Source organism: Danio rerio, chromosome 3 (genome assembly GCF_052040795.2).
Source record: "Danio rerio strain M-AB ecotype USA chromosome 3, GRCz13ab, whole genome shotgun sequence".
In the NCBI taxonomy this organism is placed as follows: Eukaryota; Metazoa; Chordata; class Actinopteri; order Cypriniformes; family Danionidae; genus Danio; species Danio rerio.
In genome coordinates, this window is record NC_141023.1 from 4,614,084 (window position 1) to 4,631,758 (window position 17,675).

General features: G+C 37.6%; 2 protein-coding genes across 4 annotated transcripts in view; one reads left to right on the forward strand and one right to left on the reverse strand.

Annotated features, from left to right (window-relative positions):
* The window catches only part of engl (endoglin, like), a 449,904-nt gene that overhangs the window by 256,969 nt on the left and 175,260 nt on the right, over positions 1 to 17,675 (reverse strand). The window lies entirely within an intron of this gene.
* si:ch211-106h11.3 overlaps positions 15,936 to 17,675 on the forward strand; it is a 44,624-nt gene continuing 42,884 nt past the window's right edge. For both annotated transcript variants that reach the window (XR_015480235.1, XM_087243720.1), the window contains exon 1: positions 15,936 to 16,119. Coding sequence is in view for 1 of the 2 variants with exons in the window: in XM_087243720.1 (XP_087099846.1) it covers positions 16,063 to 16,119 (57 nt within the window). In the remaining variant the exon portion in view is untranslated. The remainder of the gene's footprint in view (positions 16,120 to 17,675) is intronic.

Sequence of the window (17,675 nt, forward strand, 5' to 3'; positions counted from 1 at the left end):
CCATAAGAGTGCGCCCTGCCACCCTTCAAAGGAAACTCATTTCAACCGCTTGTATCAGAGATCTTGTCCTTTCAGTCATGATCCAAAGCTCATGACCATAGGTGAGAGTAGGAACATAGATTGATCGGTAAATCAAGACCTTTGGCTTTAGACTCAGCTTCTTTTTCACCACAATGGACCGGTACATCGACCGCATTACTGCTGCTACTGCACCAATCCGCCTGTCAATCTCAAGCTCCATCCTTCCCCCACTCATGAACATAACCCCAAAATACTTAAACTCCTCCACCTGGGGTACGGACTTTCCTCCCACCCTCATTCACATTCCAGACAATTTAATCAGTTACTCATAACTTACTTGCCTTAAACACTGTGTAAAAATTTAACAGTTCTGTATAAATCACTCCAGAGGAGCAGAGTAAACAGATTTTTTTGTTATACAAATATTTTTTGCAGAAAAATATTAGCTACAGAAGGTCACATTTATCAGAATGATTGAACATTATGAATTGAGCCATTATTTATTGAAATATACATTCAGAGAAGCAGAGCAACTGTGTACACTGTTAAAAAAATCCCTAAATTAGCAGTTTTCCATATTTTTTGACTCATGTTATTATTTTTCCTCATTTATTTCTGCTTTTGAATTGCATTTTGGGATCTTGATCTTTCTTCCAACAACTTTAACCTTAAAGCTTTAAAAAGGTCTTTTATGAACATGTGTAATAGTCTGCAGTGCTATATTGTCTGTGTTGGTGTTGAACATTGCACTACAAACACCTTGTAATAAACTGCAGCATTCATTCATTCATTTTCTTGTCGGCTTGGTCCCTTTATTAATCCGGGGTCGCCACAGCAGAATGAACCGCCAACTTATCCAGCAAGTTTTTACGCAGCGGATGCCCAGCCGCAACCCATCCCTGGGAAACATCCACACACACATTCACACACTACGGACAATTTAGCCAACCCAATTTACCTGTACTGCATATCTTTGGACTGTGGGGGAAACCGGAGCACCCTGAGGAAACCCACGCGAAGGCAGGGAGAACATGTAAACTCCACACAGAAACGCCAACTGAGCCGAGGGTCGAACCAGCGACCTTCTTGCTGTGAGGCGACAGCACTACCTACTGCACCACTGCCTCGCCCTCTGCAGCACATTTTCTCTTAATTTACACACTTATAGGGCTTCATTTTAACAGTTTAGGCAGTTAAGCGCCGGGAGCAAAAGAGAGCGTGTCTGAATCCACTTTTATTTTAGGGGCGGGAAAATACGCTCTGTGCCCCGGCGCATGCTCTAACAGGGCAGTGTTTATTCTCTTAGTGAGTTCTGGGTGTGTTTGGAGCACAAAGTGCATCAAACCAATCACTCTCATCTCCTATTCCTTTTAAGAGTCAGTTGTGTTGCCCCATGGCACATTTGCTATTTACATGTTGGACATTTAAAGGCTTAACTGGGTTAATTAGGTTAACTAGGCAGGTTAGGGTAATCAGGCAAGTTACTGTATAACGATGGTTTGTTCTGTAGACTGTCTTTAAAAAAAATAAAGCTTAAAGGGGCTAATAATATTGACCTTAAAATGGTGTTTAAAAATTTAAAAACTGCTTTTATTCTAGCCGAAATAAAACAAACAAGACTATCTCCAGAAGAAAAAATATTATCAGACATACTGTGAAAATTTCCTGAATCTGTTAAACATCAATTGGTAAAAAGAAAAAAAAAAGAAAACAAAATTCAAAGGGGGGCTAATAACTCTGACTTCAATTATACACACACACACATATATATATATATATATATATATATATATATATATATATATATATATATATATATATATATATACACATATACATATACATATATATATATATATATATATATATATATATATATATATATATACATATATATATATATATATATATATATATATATATATATATATATATATATATATATATATTTTTTTTTTTTTTTTTTTTTTTTTTTTTACAATAAAAAAACAATTAAATATTTGTCAATACATATATGGTATTTGCCAATATTTTATAAATCTAATTTCACTTATGTCTGAATTTACACTGTTTGCGGGTCAATCCAGGGCCATATATACTTGCAACATGAAAGAAAGTTTTGCAAACAAAAAATAAAGTGTTGTGCAAAAAAAAAAAATAATAATAATGCAAATATTAAAAAAATGTAAACTGCAAAAAATAGAAATATATAAATAAATAAAAATAAATTTAAATAAATAAATTTTGCAAACAAAGATAAAAATCAAGTAGTGCAAAAAAATACATTTAATATTTGCATTTTTAAAAAAAATATACATATATTTGCTAAATGTTTTTTTTTCTAGTATTGCCCTTACAAAACCTCTTAAGTCAACTGCAACACTCATTTTGATTTGCTTTTCAGTAAACCATGAGCTGTTTTCTTTTTGCACTTCACATTTCTGTGCATTTGTCTTTCTGGCCCTGATTTGACAAGGGGTCGGGAACTGGGGCATGAGTTTTTAAAATTTGCATTATTTTCATTTTTTGCTCAATACTTTATTTTTTGTTTGCAAAAAGTTCATGTTGCAGGTATATACGGCCCTGGACTGACTCCATACTAACAGCGACAGCAGCGCCCACTAGTGTGGATTGTTGCCGTGACGTTTTCACTGTTGCACATGACAAAAAAAATCATGTAATTAGTATTCTCATTATTTAAATGCAGTAAATGTTTAAAAAATATTTTCCATGGACCTCTTATTATAAAAACTGCTGTTATTTCATTTTTTGCTTTACATTTTTAAGCCAAATCTCAAAACTGTGCCATGATGTGACCGTCTCAAGCACAGTTTAATAAATTACAGCTCTTATAAATCAAAAAGAATATCCTAAAGCTAATTAATACCATTAATAAACACCTCAGGACATTTTTACAGGTGGCTTTTTCATAAATAAAGGTTTTAGGTTAACTAGGCAGGTTAGGGTAATTAGCAGGGGCGGACTGGGACTAAAAATCAGCCCTGGCACTATAGCCACACCAGCCCACATTACCACACCGACACAGCCCCATCCACGGACACATTCACTACTTATATTGTTGTACAGATGGTGACATAATGTAAGCAGTACCATATTTTATGCAGCTGATGTCCTCCAAGCTGCAACCCATCATTGGGAAACCCCTATACACACACATTCACATACATGCACTACGGCCAATTAGGCCTACCCAATTCACCTATAGCGTGTATATGTGTTTGGACTTGTGAGGGAAACCGGGAGGAAACCCATGCGAACATGCAAAACACCAACCAACCAGCCGAGGTACAAACCATCGACCTTCTTGCTGTCGACAGTGTCCTTTCGAGTCTATTTCAGTTAATGTTATGCATTTGGCAGCGTCTGATTTTAGAGCAATTTTTTGCTTTCTCTGGGCTTTTCGGCACAGCATTTTCTTTTTTTAAACGGTCCATCTCTGACAATTTGTTGCACTTACTGTTTGTTTGACATTCTTGCCAGATTTTGATTACATTTACCCACCTCGAAACCAGACAACCATTGCCGATTGGGCCAACGCTTAACATTTATTATTATTATTATTAGTATTATTATTATTATTACTATCATCATCATAATCATCACAATATTCACATCTTGCAAGAGAAAAACATGTAAAAACAATACATATTAAATAAACGTTATTTAAAAAATAGCATACCGGCCCACATTTAAAAAAAATGGTCCGGCCCTTTTGGCATTTGCCAGAATTGCCAGATGGCCAGTCCACCCCTGGTAATTAGGCAAATTATTGTATAACGATGGTTTGTTCTGTAGACTGTCTACAAAATATATAGCCTAAAGGGGCTAATAATATTGACCTTAAAATGGTGTTTAAAAAATTCAAAACTGCTTTTGTTCTAGCCGAAATGAAACAAATCAGACTTTCTCCAGAAGAAAAAAATATTATCAGACACACTGTGAACATTTCCTGAATCTGTTAAACATCATTTAAGGAAATACTTACAAAAGAAAATTCAAAGGGGGGCTAATAATTCTGACTTCAACTGTATACATACTTTATTGTTTACTTTAGTCCCACGTGTATGCATGCACTCTGAGCTCTTGTATAGCCTTCCAGAGAAAACCAGCAACAATCAAGAATGAATGCAATGCATGATCATATGCTGACATGGATTTGCACTAAAAAAGTCATTATAATGGATGTAAATAGGGCAAAATCAGCCACCAACACAACGAAATGCAGTAAATTTGAAAAATATACAAGGCTTAACCTTTTTTTTTTGATCCTCTATAAATGGTGGCAGTAGTGTATGCAGTTGTCCGGCAGGGGGCGCTGTGTGGCGGGACCAGCAGCGGAACAGAAGCGGTTATTGTGCGTGGAACACTCGGCTTCAGTTCTCACATCTGTTTACGCGGCCAAACAAACACAGGTGCGGAAATAACAGGGATTTCTGGGATTTTTGCGGGCTGCCGGTGGAAAGGCGGGAAGGAGGCTGAACAAGGCGGCTCTCTGTGACAGCATGAGGCGAAAAGTGCGGTAAACATACAGTGGGACACTACTGAGGGAGCGAGGATGCAGAGATTGACCTGCACACTAGAGGTTGTTAGAAGGGATACAGTAAGGCTGCGAATTACAGGGGGGTTTGGGGATTGACACCTCTAATTAATACTTGATCCTCTCTGAAGGACGACAAAACAAGTGGGGTTCAGCTCTTTAATAGTGAGAAATAGTTTTCTTTGATAATTATCGGAGGTAATAATATTAATAACCAAAGGACAATATAAATATACATTTGACCACCCCTATAAAGGGTTCATACCATTGTGAATGCATGATCGCGAAAATCAGTATGTTTTTATTTATTTATTTTTTTATTGAACAACAAATATATATACAATTTAAACATGACATCCAAAAAATACAAAAGTAACTAATAACATAAATAAAAAAAATAAATTACATAAATTAAACAAATAAAAAGACAATTCAACATAGAGATCTTTACAATGATAATATTTTAACTTATCAATTAACAGCAAGAATACTAATCAATTAACTTCAGCTCCTTTGCCACAATAATTGTATTTATACATTTTTCGCTGTTAATATATTGGAGCGATTCTATATATAAATGAAAATCTGTAACAGCAAACTTTAAACAAGGTTTAGAGTTATTTAACCTGCATTTATGAACATGAAATTTACAGAATAAAAATTTAAAGATTCAATAACAATTCCACAGATAAATTGTTTGAAACAAAATTAAAAATAACGTCTTTGGTGGTCAAATTGCAACTAAAACCTGATTTATTTTTTTTGACATACAATGATAGATCTTCCCAAAAAATCTTTGAATATTCACAATCATAAAAAAGATGAATCAACGTCTCTGGGTAATGTAAACAGAATGAACAGTTGCCATCCGTCTGTGTAAATTTAGTTAATGTTTGATTACTAACATAAATGTTATGTATAATTTTTAAATGTATTTCCTTGTATTTGTTACCTACGCAAAAACAAAAAGGAAGCATCCAAGCTTTTTTCCACACAATATCATCGAAATATACATTCCAAAAAAAAATTTTCCTCTAGGTTTTAAGGCTATATTTTTGAAAAATATTAATCTAATAACTTTGTTTGTAAATTTTTTTACTACAAAAGTCTACCACATTTAAGTAAAGTGCAGGATCATTTGCGCCAATCAGTATGTGGTGGGGGGGGGGGGGGGGGGGCATCGTCAGACATCGTAAATGTTTACAAGACACTTTTTTAGTAGCTAAAATAGATTTTTGTATTTAAAAGTAAAGTCAAATTTGACAACTTCCAGTAAAATTGGTGTTTTAGCCTAAAAGTAAAGACACATAATTTTTATAGTTTGACCTAAAATTACCTCTGATTAACTAATCAGAGTTAAGGCTGATTTATACTTCTGCGTCAAACGCCGGCATATGCTACGGCGCTGACGCATAGCCCTTCGCCGTGGCCGTTGGCGTCACTGACGTGCACCTCTCAAAAAATGTAACTACACGTCGCAACAACGCATAGCGCAAGCTCTGTGATTGGTCAGCTTGGTAGCGCTGACGAGTCTGGGCGGGACCGAGAGCCGTGCGAATGGCGCGAACGATTGTTTACAAGTGTGGAGTCCCGTGAAGGAGCTCCGGATGGAAAGTTTTGTTTTGTGTTTACCTCATAGTTAAAGTTGTTGCACGTCCGCCGGTTCCTGCCGTAAAATGAGCGAGTTTGAGCCACTTGTACAACCAGGAAGTGCTCCGGAAAAGCAAAATAGCAGCGAAGAAACTCGACACAGAGGAACATTTACACCTCACTGCCAACTAGCGTTTCAGAAGTGTTAATGCAGACCAACAGAGACAGCGCGCAGAGGTATAAATGCACAGCTACGCGCGTTGCCTGCGCCGTGAGTTACGCCGGTCACCTGACGCAGAAGTATAAATCAGGCTTTAAGCCTCAAAACACTGAAAACGCAAATTCATTCATAATTTTTTTTTTTTTTGTCGGCTTAGTCCCTTTATTAATCCAGGGTCACCACAGCGGAATGAACCGCCAACTTATCCAGCACATTTTTTATGCAGCGGATGCCCTTCCAGGCGCAACTCATCTCTGGGAAACATCCACACACACTCATTCACACACATACACTATGGACAATTTAGCCTACCCAATTCACCTGTACCGCATGTGTCTGGACTGTGGGGGAAACCAGAGCACCTGGAGGAAACCCACGCAAACGCAGGGAGAACATGCAAACTCCACACAGAAACAGCAAATGAGCCGAGACGCGAACCAGCAACAGCTTGCTGTGAGGCGACAGCACTACCTACTGCACCACAGCATCGCCATTATTATAATTATTAATATTATTATTATTATTCATTGTTGGGCGATTATGTTAAATATTATTTACATACGGTTACATATTAATAATTATTCTATACTCTAAATTCCAATAAATGTATGTGTTAGTAAAAAAAAAAATTCCTGCAAATTACTAATAACACTTATTCAAACTGACAACTAATTAAAACAAAATGCTCTAAATTAATAGGCATTTATTTATTTAAATTGGGGAAAAGTGGTGTTGGATCTATAAAATCATAAACTGTTTGTTTTTTCTGTTTCAAGATGTTTTCCCTGTTTATTCAGATTATTGTTCGACCCCCAAATGAAGTCATGATCATTATTGAACATACGCTGATCACATGACTGTCTCTGTGAGTGAGTGAGAGAGAGATAGAGAGTAAGAGTGTGCAAGCAAGTGAGCAAGCGTGTGTGTGTGTGTGAGAGAGTGTGTGTGAAAGAGAAAGTGAGTGAATGCGTGCGTGTATTTGGGGAGTCAACACAGCAGTTCCTGTTCTGAGTTAAAAATAAATGAGTGACTTAAATTCCTCTCTCTCTCTCTCTCTCTCTCTCTCTCTCTTCTTCTCTCTCTCTCTCTCTCTCTCTTCCTCTCTGGTGTGAAGACGGTCCAGCAGTTTGTTACTCAATCCCAAAGTTTTGACCCCAGACATTTTAACATTTTGCACTTTTTGATGTTGAGGTGTTGAGATCTACATCAGGGGTGCAAGGTATGGATCATGGTTCTAGTGTCACGGTTTTGGTACAGTTTTTATGCTTAAAGAAGCAATGCCTACAGAACAATTAAAAAAATAATGAACATATTTATAGGCTAACAAACACCTGCCAATGCAACAGCTTCACACATATGACTGTATATTTGAATGCTCTTGCATTAATTAAATAAAAGTAGGGCATTTTGAAAACTGAATGTTCAAATAAATTGCTTAAGAAAATAAAGTTGAGCACTTTTAAAGTATTGATCACTTCTGTTTACATCAGGGGTGTCTAAACGGTGTCTTGCTGATTTTAGCTCCAACTTGTTTCAACACCTGTGAGGATGTTTCTAGACTGCCTAGTAAGAGCTTGATTAGCTAGCCTAGGTGTGTCTGATTGGGGTTGAAACTAAACTTTGCTGGACACCGGCCCTTCAGAACTGAGTCTGGACACCCCTGGTTTACATCATGCTTGCTTTACTCAGGCAAAAACGCTTTTTTATTTATGATTTTCATGTGATTTTATTGGGATTCCAAAGAGCTCAGTTTTACTCAGCACCATTGTAGTGAATGAAACTTAAGCAAAGAGAGCGATCGACTCTTCTTTCTTAATTCAGCGGGAACAGTCAGTCGAGAAGAAAACTGTTCTTAGCAGACAGCGGTTAAACAGAGTGAGGAAGAACCAATGCAATCTCACGGCAATTCGTAACTTTTTGATTTAGTGGCTAATTCGTATCAATTCATTCATTCATTCATTTTCTTGTCGGATTAGTCCGTTTATTAATCCGGGGTCGCCACAGCGGAATGAACCGCCAACTTATCCAGCAAGATTTTACGCAGCGGATGCCCTTCCAGCGGCAACCCATCTCTGGGAAACATCCACACACACACACACACACACACACACACTCAGAGACTATGGGCAATTTAGCCTACCCAATTCACCTGTACCGCATGTCTTTGGACTGTGGGGGAAACCCGGAGGAAACCCACGCAATGCAGGGAGAACATGCAAACTCCACACAGAAACGCCAACTGAGCCAAGGCTCAAACCAGCGACGTTCTTGCTGTGAGGCAACAGCACTACCTACTGCGCCACTGCTTCGCTCGTATGAATTCATACAATCTAATTCATACAATTTAGTACGATTTGCTCATCACCCAATGATGGGTGGGGTTGGGTGCCACGCCTCCTTTTTAAAAAAAGTACTGAACTCGTACGAATTTGTACGAATTAGCCACTAAACTGACAAAAATGTAAAATACTTACGTTTCCTCGTGAGATCAGGCTGGAAGAACATCCAGGAGCGGAACTGAAGTAACAGACATGTTGTATGTCTGTATCCGTATGGAACACTTCTGGGTCTGGACACGGACCTCGATCCACCTGTTAGTGACCACTGACCGAGGCTATCTTTGCGACAAAAAAAAAAAAAATTCGTTATGTTTTTGTGTCTGTCTGAAATAGGGGTGTCAGATCGAAATCGATCGAAATTTATGCTCAATTTCGATTATCGAATCAAAAAATAGAATCGTCGATGCTGCCACGCCCCCATGTCACGTCAGCTTGGCTTGCCAAGCGGGAAAAAACAGGCTTGTTGAAGTGCTTGTTAAACTGCAGAAGCAGGAGACCCTTCAACAGAACTTAAACCCTCTCCTTACAGTCGCCGGTGTGTAAGCATTTTATATTTCCAGTGAGTTATGTTGACAACGTTCGTGTTGTCGACAAAAAACAGTTTTGCAAGCTCTGCTATGTACGTATTACGTACGGTTCGTCCGATAGACAACACCGGCATCTCGATCCTCCGCCCGCCCCCGTTGCAAATCCGCTCGCGAAAAGTACACACTCAGGCCCTGTTTACACTGTCTTTGTTTATAAATGGCATTTTAGAACGACAACGATTTGACATCCACAGTGGCGTGTAGCATTTCTGAGCAGCCCTCCTTCCTCTCTACCTCTGAAAATGCACATCACGTGACCACACAGACACAGACGCACACACAGCCATGCGCTCGAGACAGCAGGTCCAGGCAGTCAGAGGACTGCTTCAATCTTTCACTCACTTGTACTTAGTCATTTTAGCGAACACCTTAGATACTGTTGGCTGGTTCCTGTTGGTTGTGCGTCTTTTTAACCGACGCCATTATAACGACACAGATCACTGCCTATTCACGAGTCCCGCAGAAAAAGTGATTGACAGGTGGTATTTATGTGTGTATCTTGCCTTTATTCATTTACTGTAGGATTTGTTTATGGGTAAAACAAAGACCATGCAGGTCAGGTAGTTTAAACGGTAGGCTACAAATAATTAATTGGTCATTAATTAATTAATTATTCATAATCGAAAATCGAATCGAATCATGCCTTTAAAATCGAAAATGTAATCGAATCAAGGATTTGGAGGATCGTGACACCCTTACTCTGAAACTATATCGAGTGTCTGTTGAACACAAATGGCAGTGCGCTGTGATTTGGCCACACCTGCCCATTTGGGCTTTATCTCCTTCACTTGCCATGCTGAAACCAAAGCTGAAACTCCACACAAACAGATTTACATACTAGTAGGTGATTGGAAAGGTCTTCGCCAGTGCAATGTATGTGAAAGGTAATTGAAAGCATACAAAGGCGGAACTGCTTTGTTGCAGTTGTTTTATTAACAAATCATTATTAATAATGCATTATTTCAATTCTGAACCACGGATCACAGGGTGCACTGAACCATGGGAGGACAACAGGACGATACGTTTTTTTTTTTTTTTTTTAACAAAGAACCGTTGCATCCCTTCTTGCAGTGGTAGCTGGATTAAAATACTCCTTTTACCCACATTATAAATAGGTAACTATGCAACAAACAAAACATTATTTACTTTATCAATAAATTTATTTATTGTTACTTTCAAGTTCAAAGCAAACTTGCACGCCAAAGCATTTTATTATTATTACTATTGTTTGGGGTTTTCATCTTTAATGGATAGGACAGTATAGAGTATTGGCAGGAAAGCATGGGGAGAAGAGAGCGGGGAACGATCGGCTTAGGACCACGGGACGGAAATCGAACTCTGGTCTCCGTGAGCACTGAAGTGCATGTGTCGACGCACTAACCACTACACCACTGGCGCCCACGCATGCCAAAGCATTTTAGATATAAAAAAGTCTATTTATTATAGCCTAGTGACATCATCACATTAATAAAAATCAGCAAATGAGAAATAAATTACGGAAAAGGGAATATAAACAGACAACATATGTAAAAATTATAGTAATTACAAGAATAAAATGTTTAGATTATTTAAATAAGGCAAATGCATTGATTAACCATTACCAATGGTGTGCATATATTTTTGCAGCTAATTTAGATCAGTCATTTCATCCTCTCAGAGTATTTAGTAAAGTTTGGAGTCATTAAAAATGTTAATTATTTGATGTTTCTCTTGCTCTGGCAACTGTGCGTGTGCAGTCAGCAGCAAAGCCAAGTGAAGGTAGGCCTAAATAAAAGGTAATGCAAAAACTCATACAATTAACAAACAACATATTTAGAAAGCAAAAGCCGAATCCTGGATATTAGTAAATTTAGAAACCTGGCCAGACAAATTTAAGTGCCAAAAAGGCATGACTTGGGTTTGCAGAGAGAGAACGAGAACGTTTTCCACTCCTAAATCAATCGAGGATGTTTGGTTATATTAGGCAGATACAACATATTGTAAAAGAATGATAATAATAGTAAAAAAAAAAAGGTGTCACTAAATATACAGATGTTACTACTTCAATGTGTTCCTTGTGCCGCCATTCATACCGCGGCGACGGCGGTACTTGATGCGCCAGCAGCATTTGACCGCTGGGTGGCACTTTAACCACAGATATTCAGCTTTGCCTTTTCACAATGCTAAACAGACTGTTCTGTAGGCGTAGCTTACTGTGTGTGATGTGATGTGTTCAATTAAAATATAATTTTAATTTAGTTTTTCTGGTAATAGACATGCTCTTACACTATACTATGCTGTAGAAAAGATACATGGTGAGAAGTCAAAAAGCAAATATAAGAATTAAGTTATTAGCCTTCAGTGCCCGATTAAATTGCGTTGGGGTGAAAATAATGTTTTGATTTCTTTGACTATCATGGCAATGTTATTATCTCAAATCTTAAACGTGCGCATATGAAAAACAGCTAAATAATATAGATTATCCTGCCGGTAGAGCACATCACCTCACAGTTGTGAACTTGCGATCACCTCAACTTACATTTAAAATTTGTTTACCTGGTTTATTGTAAACTTTTTAAGCGCAAAGAGGATTCGTTTTGGAAAATAGAATTGAAGAAATGAAAGACAACTAAAGTGAAAGCACAAACATTCAGTACAAATAAGTAGTCTTAAATGAATAAATAAATAAATAAATAAATAAATAAATAAATAAATAAATAAAGCAGTCTTTTAGTCTAAATATAGAGAGATGTAGTGTTTGCTATTTTGATAGGACTAAGACAAGACATTTTCATTTATGTTTTTAATTTACGTTTTTATTTACATTTTCGTTGTTGATTATATTTTACTATCTCATTTTATGTTTCAATTATAGTACATAATAATAAACGAATAATGAAAATAAACGAACTACTAACATACCCCGGCGGTGCGGCCAAGCAAAGTCTATGTGTGGGAAGCACTGTATAATCTTTTGAAGAGAGAAGCATCTCCCATGACTATGGTAGCCTCAGGAGTAAATGAAGATTTAGATTTTTCTATTTTTTGTATAATTAGTTTTTTGTAATTATCAGAATTATTAATAATATTTAGCATGTATACTTTACCATAAACAGCAGGGGTGTCAAACGCATTTTAGCTCAGGGGCCACATGAAGGAAATCTATTCCCAAGTGGGCCAGACTGGTAAAATCATGGTATACATATATATATATATATATATATATATATATATATATATATATATATATATATATATATATATATATATATATACATACACACAAAACAACAACTTCAGATTGTTTTTTTTATTTGATCAACATAAAACATTAAACTGGAGCTTGAGGACAACACACTCTCATGGCAAGTCGTAACTTTTTAAATTAGTGGTTAATTCATATAAATACGATCTCATTCGTACAATTTAGTATGATTTGCTCATCCAACAATGACGTTAGAGTGCCACGCCTCCTTTTATATATATATATATATATATATATCGTACATTTTCGTAAGACTGAACTTGTACGAGTTAGCCACTAAACTTAACGTAAAATAGTAACGTTTCCTTTAGAACACCTCACTGTGGAATGGCAGGGCATAGATGTGGTCTTTCTCTTCGAGAACGATGTCACAATGACGCTGACTCGGGCATCTGGATCAGATGAAATGAACCAACCCGGGCTCATTGTGGAAACGTAGCCCCGCGGACGTTTCTGCGGACCGCGATTTACGTCCCGGGAGGTACGTATTCGAGCGGTTTTTGTTTTCGCGGATCCACGAGAGGCCGATGTGCGCGCTTTTTCGCGTCTCGGGCGCCTCTCGGGAGCGCACGCCGTTCGCACCCACGCCGTTCTCACACGAAAAGCCGCCGGATCGGCCGCCCTCCTCTACCTCCTCCTCCTTCCCTAAACCCGAGCGACGGTTCGCAAAAGCCGTCCAGAAAAAAAAAAAAAAAAGCAAAAGCCCTCGTCTTCGATTTCGACCGCGTTTTCGGATCCTGCCGCGTTCTCGCCCTTATTTTTCGGATTCCGTTTTTCGTCTTACCTGATTTCCGGAACCTGCTGTTCCCCGGACTCGATCCCGTTCCCCGGACTCGGAGGCGAGCCGTCGGCCGGCTAGCGCGAAGAGAAGGGGCGAAGCGGCACCACACCGCCCCGCAGCGTTCGCTCGAAAAAAAACAAACGCGGCCTTTACGTACCTCCGGCCACGTAAATCGCGGTCTCCAGAAACGTCCGCGGGGCTACGTTTCCAGAATGAGCTTGGGTTGAAATGAACAGTTTGCAACAGCTTGCGCCATCCAATGGACACAATTGGAACAGCAGTTTATTTTATTGAAAAATTGCATCTCATTTTTATACTTTACAGAATCATTTCGCAGACTGGATTAAACCCGTTTGCGGGCCTGATCCGGCCCGCGGGCTGTATGTTCAGAGGAGAATGGCCAGACTGGTTCCAGCTGATAGAAAGGCAACAGTAACTTAAAGAAGCACTCACTACAACAGAGGTCTGCAGAAGAGCATCTCTGAACACACAACACGTCCAACCTTGAGGCGGATGGGCTACAGCAGCAGAAGACAACACTGGGTGCCGCTCCTGTCAGCTAAGAACAGGAAACTGAGGCTACAATTCACACAGACTCACCAAAACTGGACAATAGAAGATTGGAGAAACGTTGCCTGCTCTGAAGAGTCTCTATTTCTGCTGCCACATTCGGATGGTCGGTTAAGAATTTGGCTTCAACAACATGAAAGCATGGATCCATCCTGCCTTGTACCAGTGGTTCAGGCTGGTGGTGGTGGTGTAATGGTGTGGGGGATATTTTCTTGGCACACTTTGGGTCCATTAGTACCAATTGAGCATCGTGTCAACGCCACAGCCTACCTGAGTATTGTTGCTGACCATGTCCATCCCTTAATGACCACAGTGTACTCATCTTCTGATGGCTTCTTCCAGCAGGATAACACACATGTCATAAAGCGCCAATCATCTCAGACTGATTTCTTGAACATGACAATGAGTGTACTCAAATGGCCTCCACAGCCACCAGAGCTCAATCCAATTGAGCGCCTTTGGGATGTGGTGAATCGGGAAATTGGCATCATGGATGTGCAGCCGACAAATCTGCAGCAACTGTGTGATGCTATCATGTCAATATGGAGCAAAATATCTAAGGAATATTTCCAGGACCTTGATGAATCTCTGCCACGAAGGATTAAGGCAGTTCTGTGGGCAGAAGAGGTAACACCTGGAACTAGTAAGGTGTACCTAATAAAGTGTATGTGATTTGTAGCATTTGACTGGTCAGAAGATCTGATGAGTATCTGAAGTATGAGGTGATGTCAAAAATATCTTTGATCCATTCAGGTGTAAGTGGCAAACTGGATGTTTACATCTTCTTTTTATTTATTTTATTTTTTTATTGTGTTTTTGACAAAAGGTACAGTACATTAAAGGTATTCAATTACAAAGGTATTTTTGTTTTTTTTTGTTTTTTTTTAACCATACATGAATTTGAAAAAGAGACAAATTAACATAATACATTTTTTTATGAAAAGGAAATGCATTAAATAAAAAAAATATTAATAATAATAAAAATGAAAATAAAATAAAAATAAATTTACAAAAAAAATAAATTAATTAATAAATTAAAAATTAAATAAATAAAAAAATTAATAAATAAAATAAATAAAAAAGGGTGGGTGGGGTTGGGAATTTATGGTTGGAGGAGTACATTAGTCTCAATATGAATTATTAAAAGGTCCCATGTTTTGAAAAATGTTTTGGTTGATCCTCTGAGAAAATATTACATTTTTTCCGTTTGAATGTTTACATCTTCTAAATGTCTGTTTTGGAGCACACTAGCTTTTAGATATCCTTAAGATTAGCATACGGATACTAACATCTAAACTTTCCGAAATAAGCAATACATTTAAAGTAAATTAAAGTCTGGCTATGTTGATATCTGATGTGTGACTCTAAACTACAAGCGTTTCAGGCACTTTCTGTGTTCGTACCTCTGCTGAGTGTTTCCTTCAGGCCTCCGGCTCTCTGTTTTTCCACCCGCTGCTCTCTCCACATCACTCCATCATCTCTGTCCTCACGAAAACACCCACCGTTTGCCTTACTTCTGCTTTAAACGTCAGTCTTAAGTCCTCATGCGAGCATCTGTTGACAACATCAGCCTGAAACATCCTCTGATGACAACCTGAGAGAGAAGAGAGGAGAGATAAAACCAATGAAAACAATGAGAGGTGAGGTGCAGTAAAGCGGCCTTTTCATGCTTGTTTTCTCTATTAATGCAGCAAACATCACACAGCTGGGTATATTTATCTTGCCCTGCACAAAGCACACAGCGGACAGGGCCGTGCGTGTGAAAGAGACTTTAAAGCATCCATAATATTTTTATTAAAACATAAGTCAATAAACAGCAGACTGCAGCTCCTCTCTGGAATGGAGCAGATTTTTATGAATGACTGCATTCATCGGTGGCCACGCCCATATGCGGATAGAACGCCGCCTCTAGTCCTAAACCACGCCCAACTTTGAGCTCTCTCGCGCTGATAGGCGGAGTAGGCGTGGCCGCGCATACATTAAGAGTACAGCGGTTTAAAAGCGGAGTACAGCACGAGAGCGAGCGCTAGAAACTCAAGCACAGCTGATATCACACACGCGCATACGTGCTGGAGTAAACACGCTATCTGGATTACTCAAGGGTGTTTTGGTTTCAAATATCAGTCTTTTTCGTGGACACTAAGTGGTTTACATGAAGATGAAGGATTTTATGTGTCTGCTGGTTTTAGTTGGGATCTTCTGCACGTCGGTAAGTGAAGAGACAGTCATGTAAACAATCTGCGTGTATATGAACAGCTCACTTCATTATTATTCAACGCAAACAGGAACAGATCTGTCATGTAGGCCTTCATACACATATAGAAATAGATGAATGTGACACGTTCTGTATTCTAGCTGAACTGAATATTAAAACACTTAAAATGTTATACAAAGAAGAAATATGCATATAGAGATTTTAAAAAATGACTGGTCGTCTTAATTAATAATTTAGTTTTTGAATAAATGCAATAATATACACGTTACAATACAGTAAATGCATGTAATTTCTTATTTATGTGTGTGTGATTTACTTTACAACTAGATATTACTTTAATATGAAAATAGACGTGCATATTACTTAAATATAAATACAAGTGTTGTTTAAAACATTGGTTTTAGGACAGCTCTGATGAAAGATTACGATTCACTTCAAATGTTGACAACTGTGTACTTGTATTCCTAATGTCGTGGGGACCACGTCTCCACAAATATAGCATTACCGGTATATTTTGACCTTCTGGGGACATTTTTGAAGTGCTTTATAAATGTAGAAATGAAATGCAGATTGTTTTCTGTGAGAGGGTTGGCTTTTAGGGGGACAGAATATGCAGTCTGTACACTGTAAAAAAAAACGTCCAGATTTTCACAACATGTTACTGTAATTTTGTACAGTAAAATACATTTGTATCACTTTACTGGATTTAACTGTAAAAATTCACAGTAATGTGTTGTATTCGTAATTTTATTGCGAAATTAAGCCAGGTAGCATGATTACAGCTAATTACTGTAAAAAGGGCTACATCTTTTGCATGTTAGTTATAGTAATTCAAACTCTTTATTTCATTCAACATATACATTAATAAAAAATGAACTTTTATGCTTGGATTGGCACTTTTTTGATATTTAGAAAAAAACTATTTGGTTACATCCTTAAAAATAACTTGAAAGAAAATCATCCTGTTTTGAAACGACATGAATGCCATAATACATTTTCATTTCTGGAAGCACTTCACCTTTATTAATTTCATAAGGTTAACATGGAAATTTGTAATCATTTTATATGAACATAACATGCTTAGGCAAAAACGTAACTAACTAGAAACAAAAGTAATTGATTCATAAAACCAAACATTGTTAAACACCCAAAATGATTTCAAAGTCAGGGTAAATGTCAGAATAAATAGCTGAGGAAAGCCTGCTTCACAGTACAATATAATTAATTGTACAAGGTAATACTGTGAAATCATAGTAAAGGACTTTACTATCTACTGTGACGTTAAACGCTATAATTTCACAGTAATTTAATGAAAGAAAATCAAAGTAAATTACTGTGAACTACAACACAATAATTTACTGTGAATTTACATACCGTATTTTACTGTGAAAGTAATGTAATTATTACTCTTAGTATCATTACTGTGAATTTAAAGTCAAACTTTTTACAGTCTATCATTACAGCTATGGAGAGAGACCATAAAGATAGAAATGTGTGTAAAAACAATCTGTTAATGAACAGTTTTCGTAATTTTTTTTTTTTGTGTATTT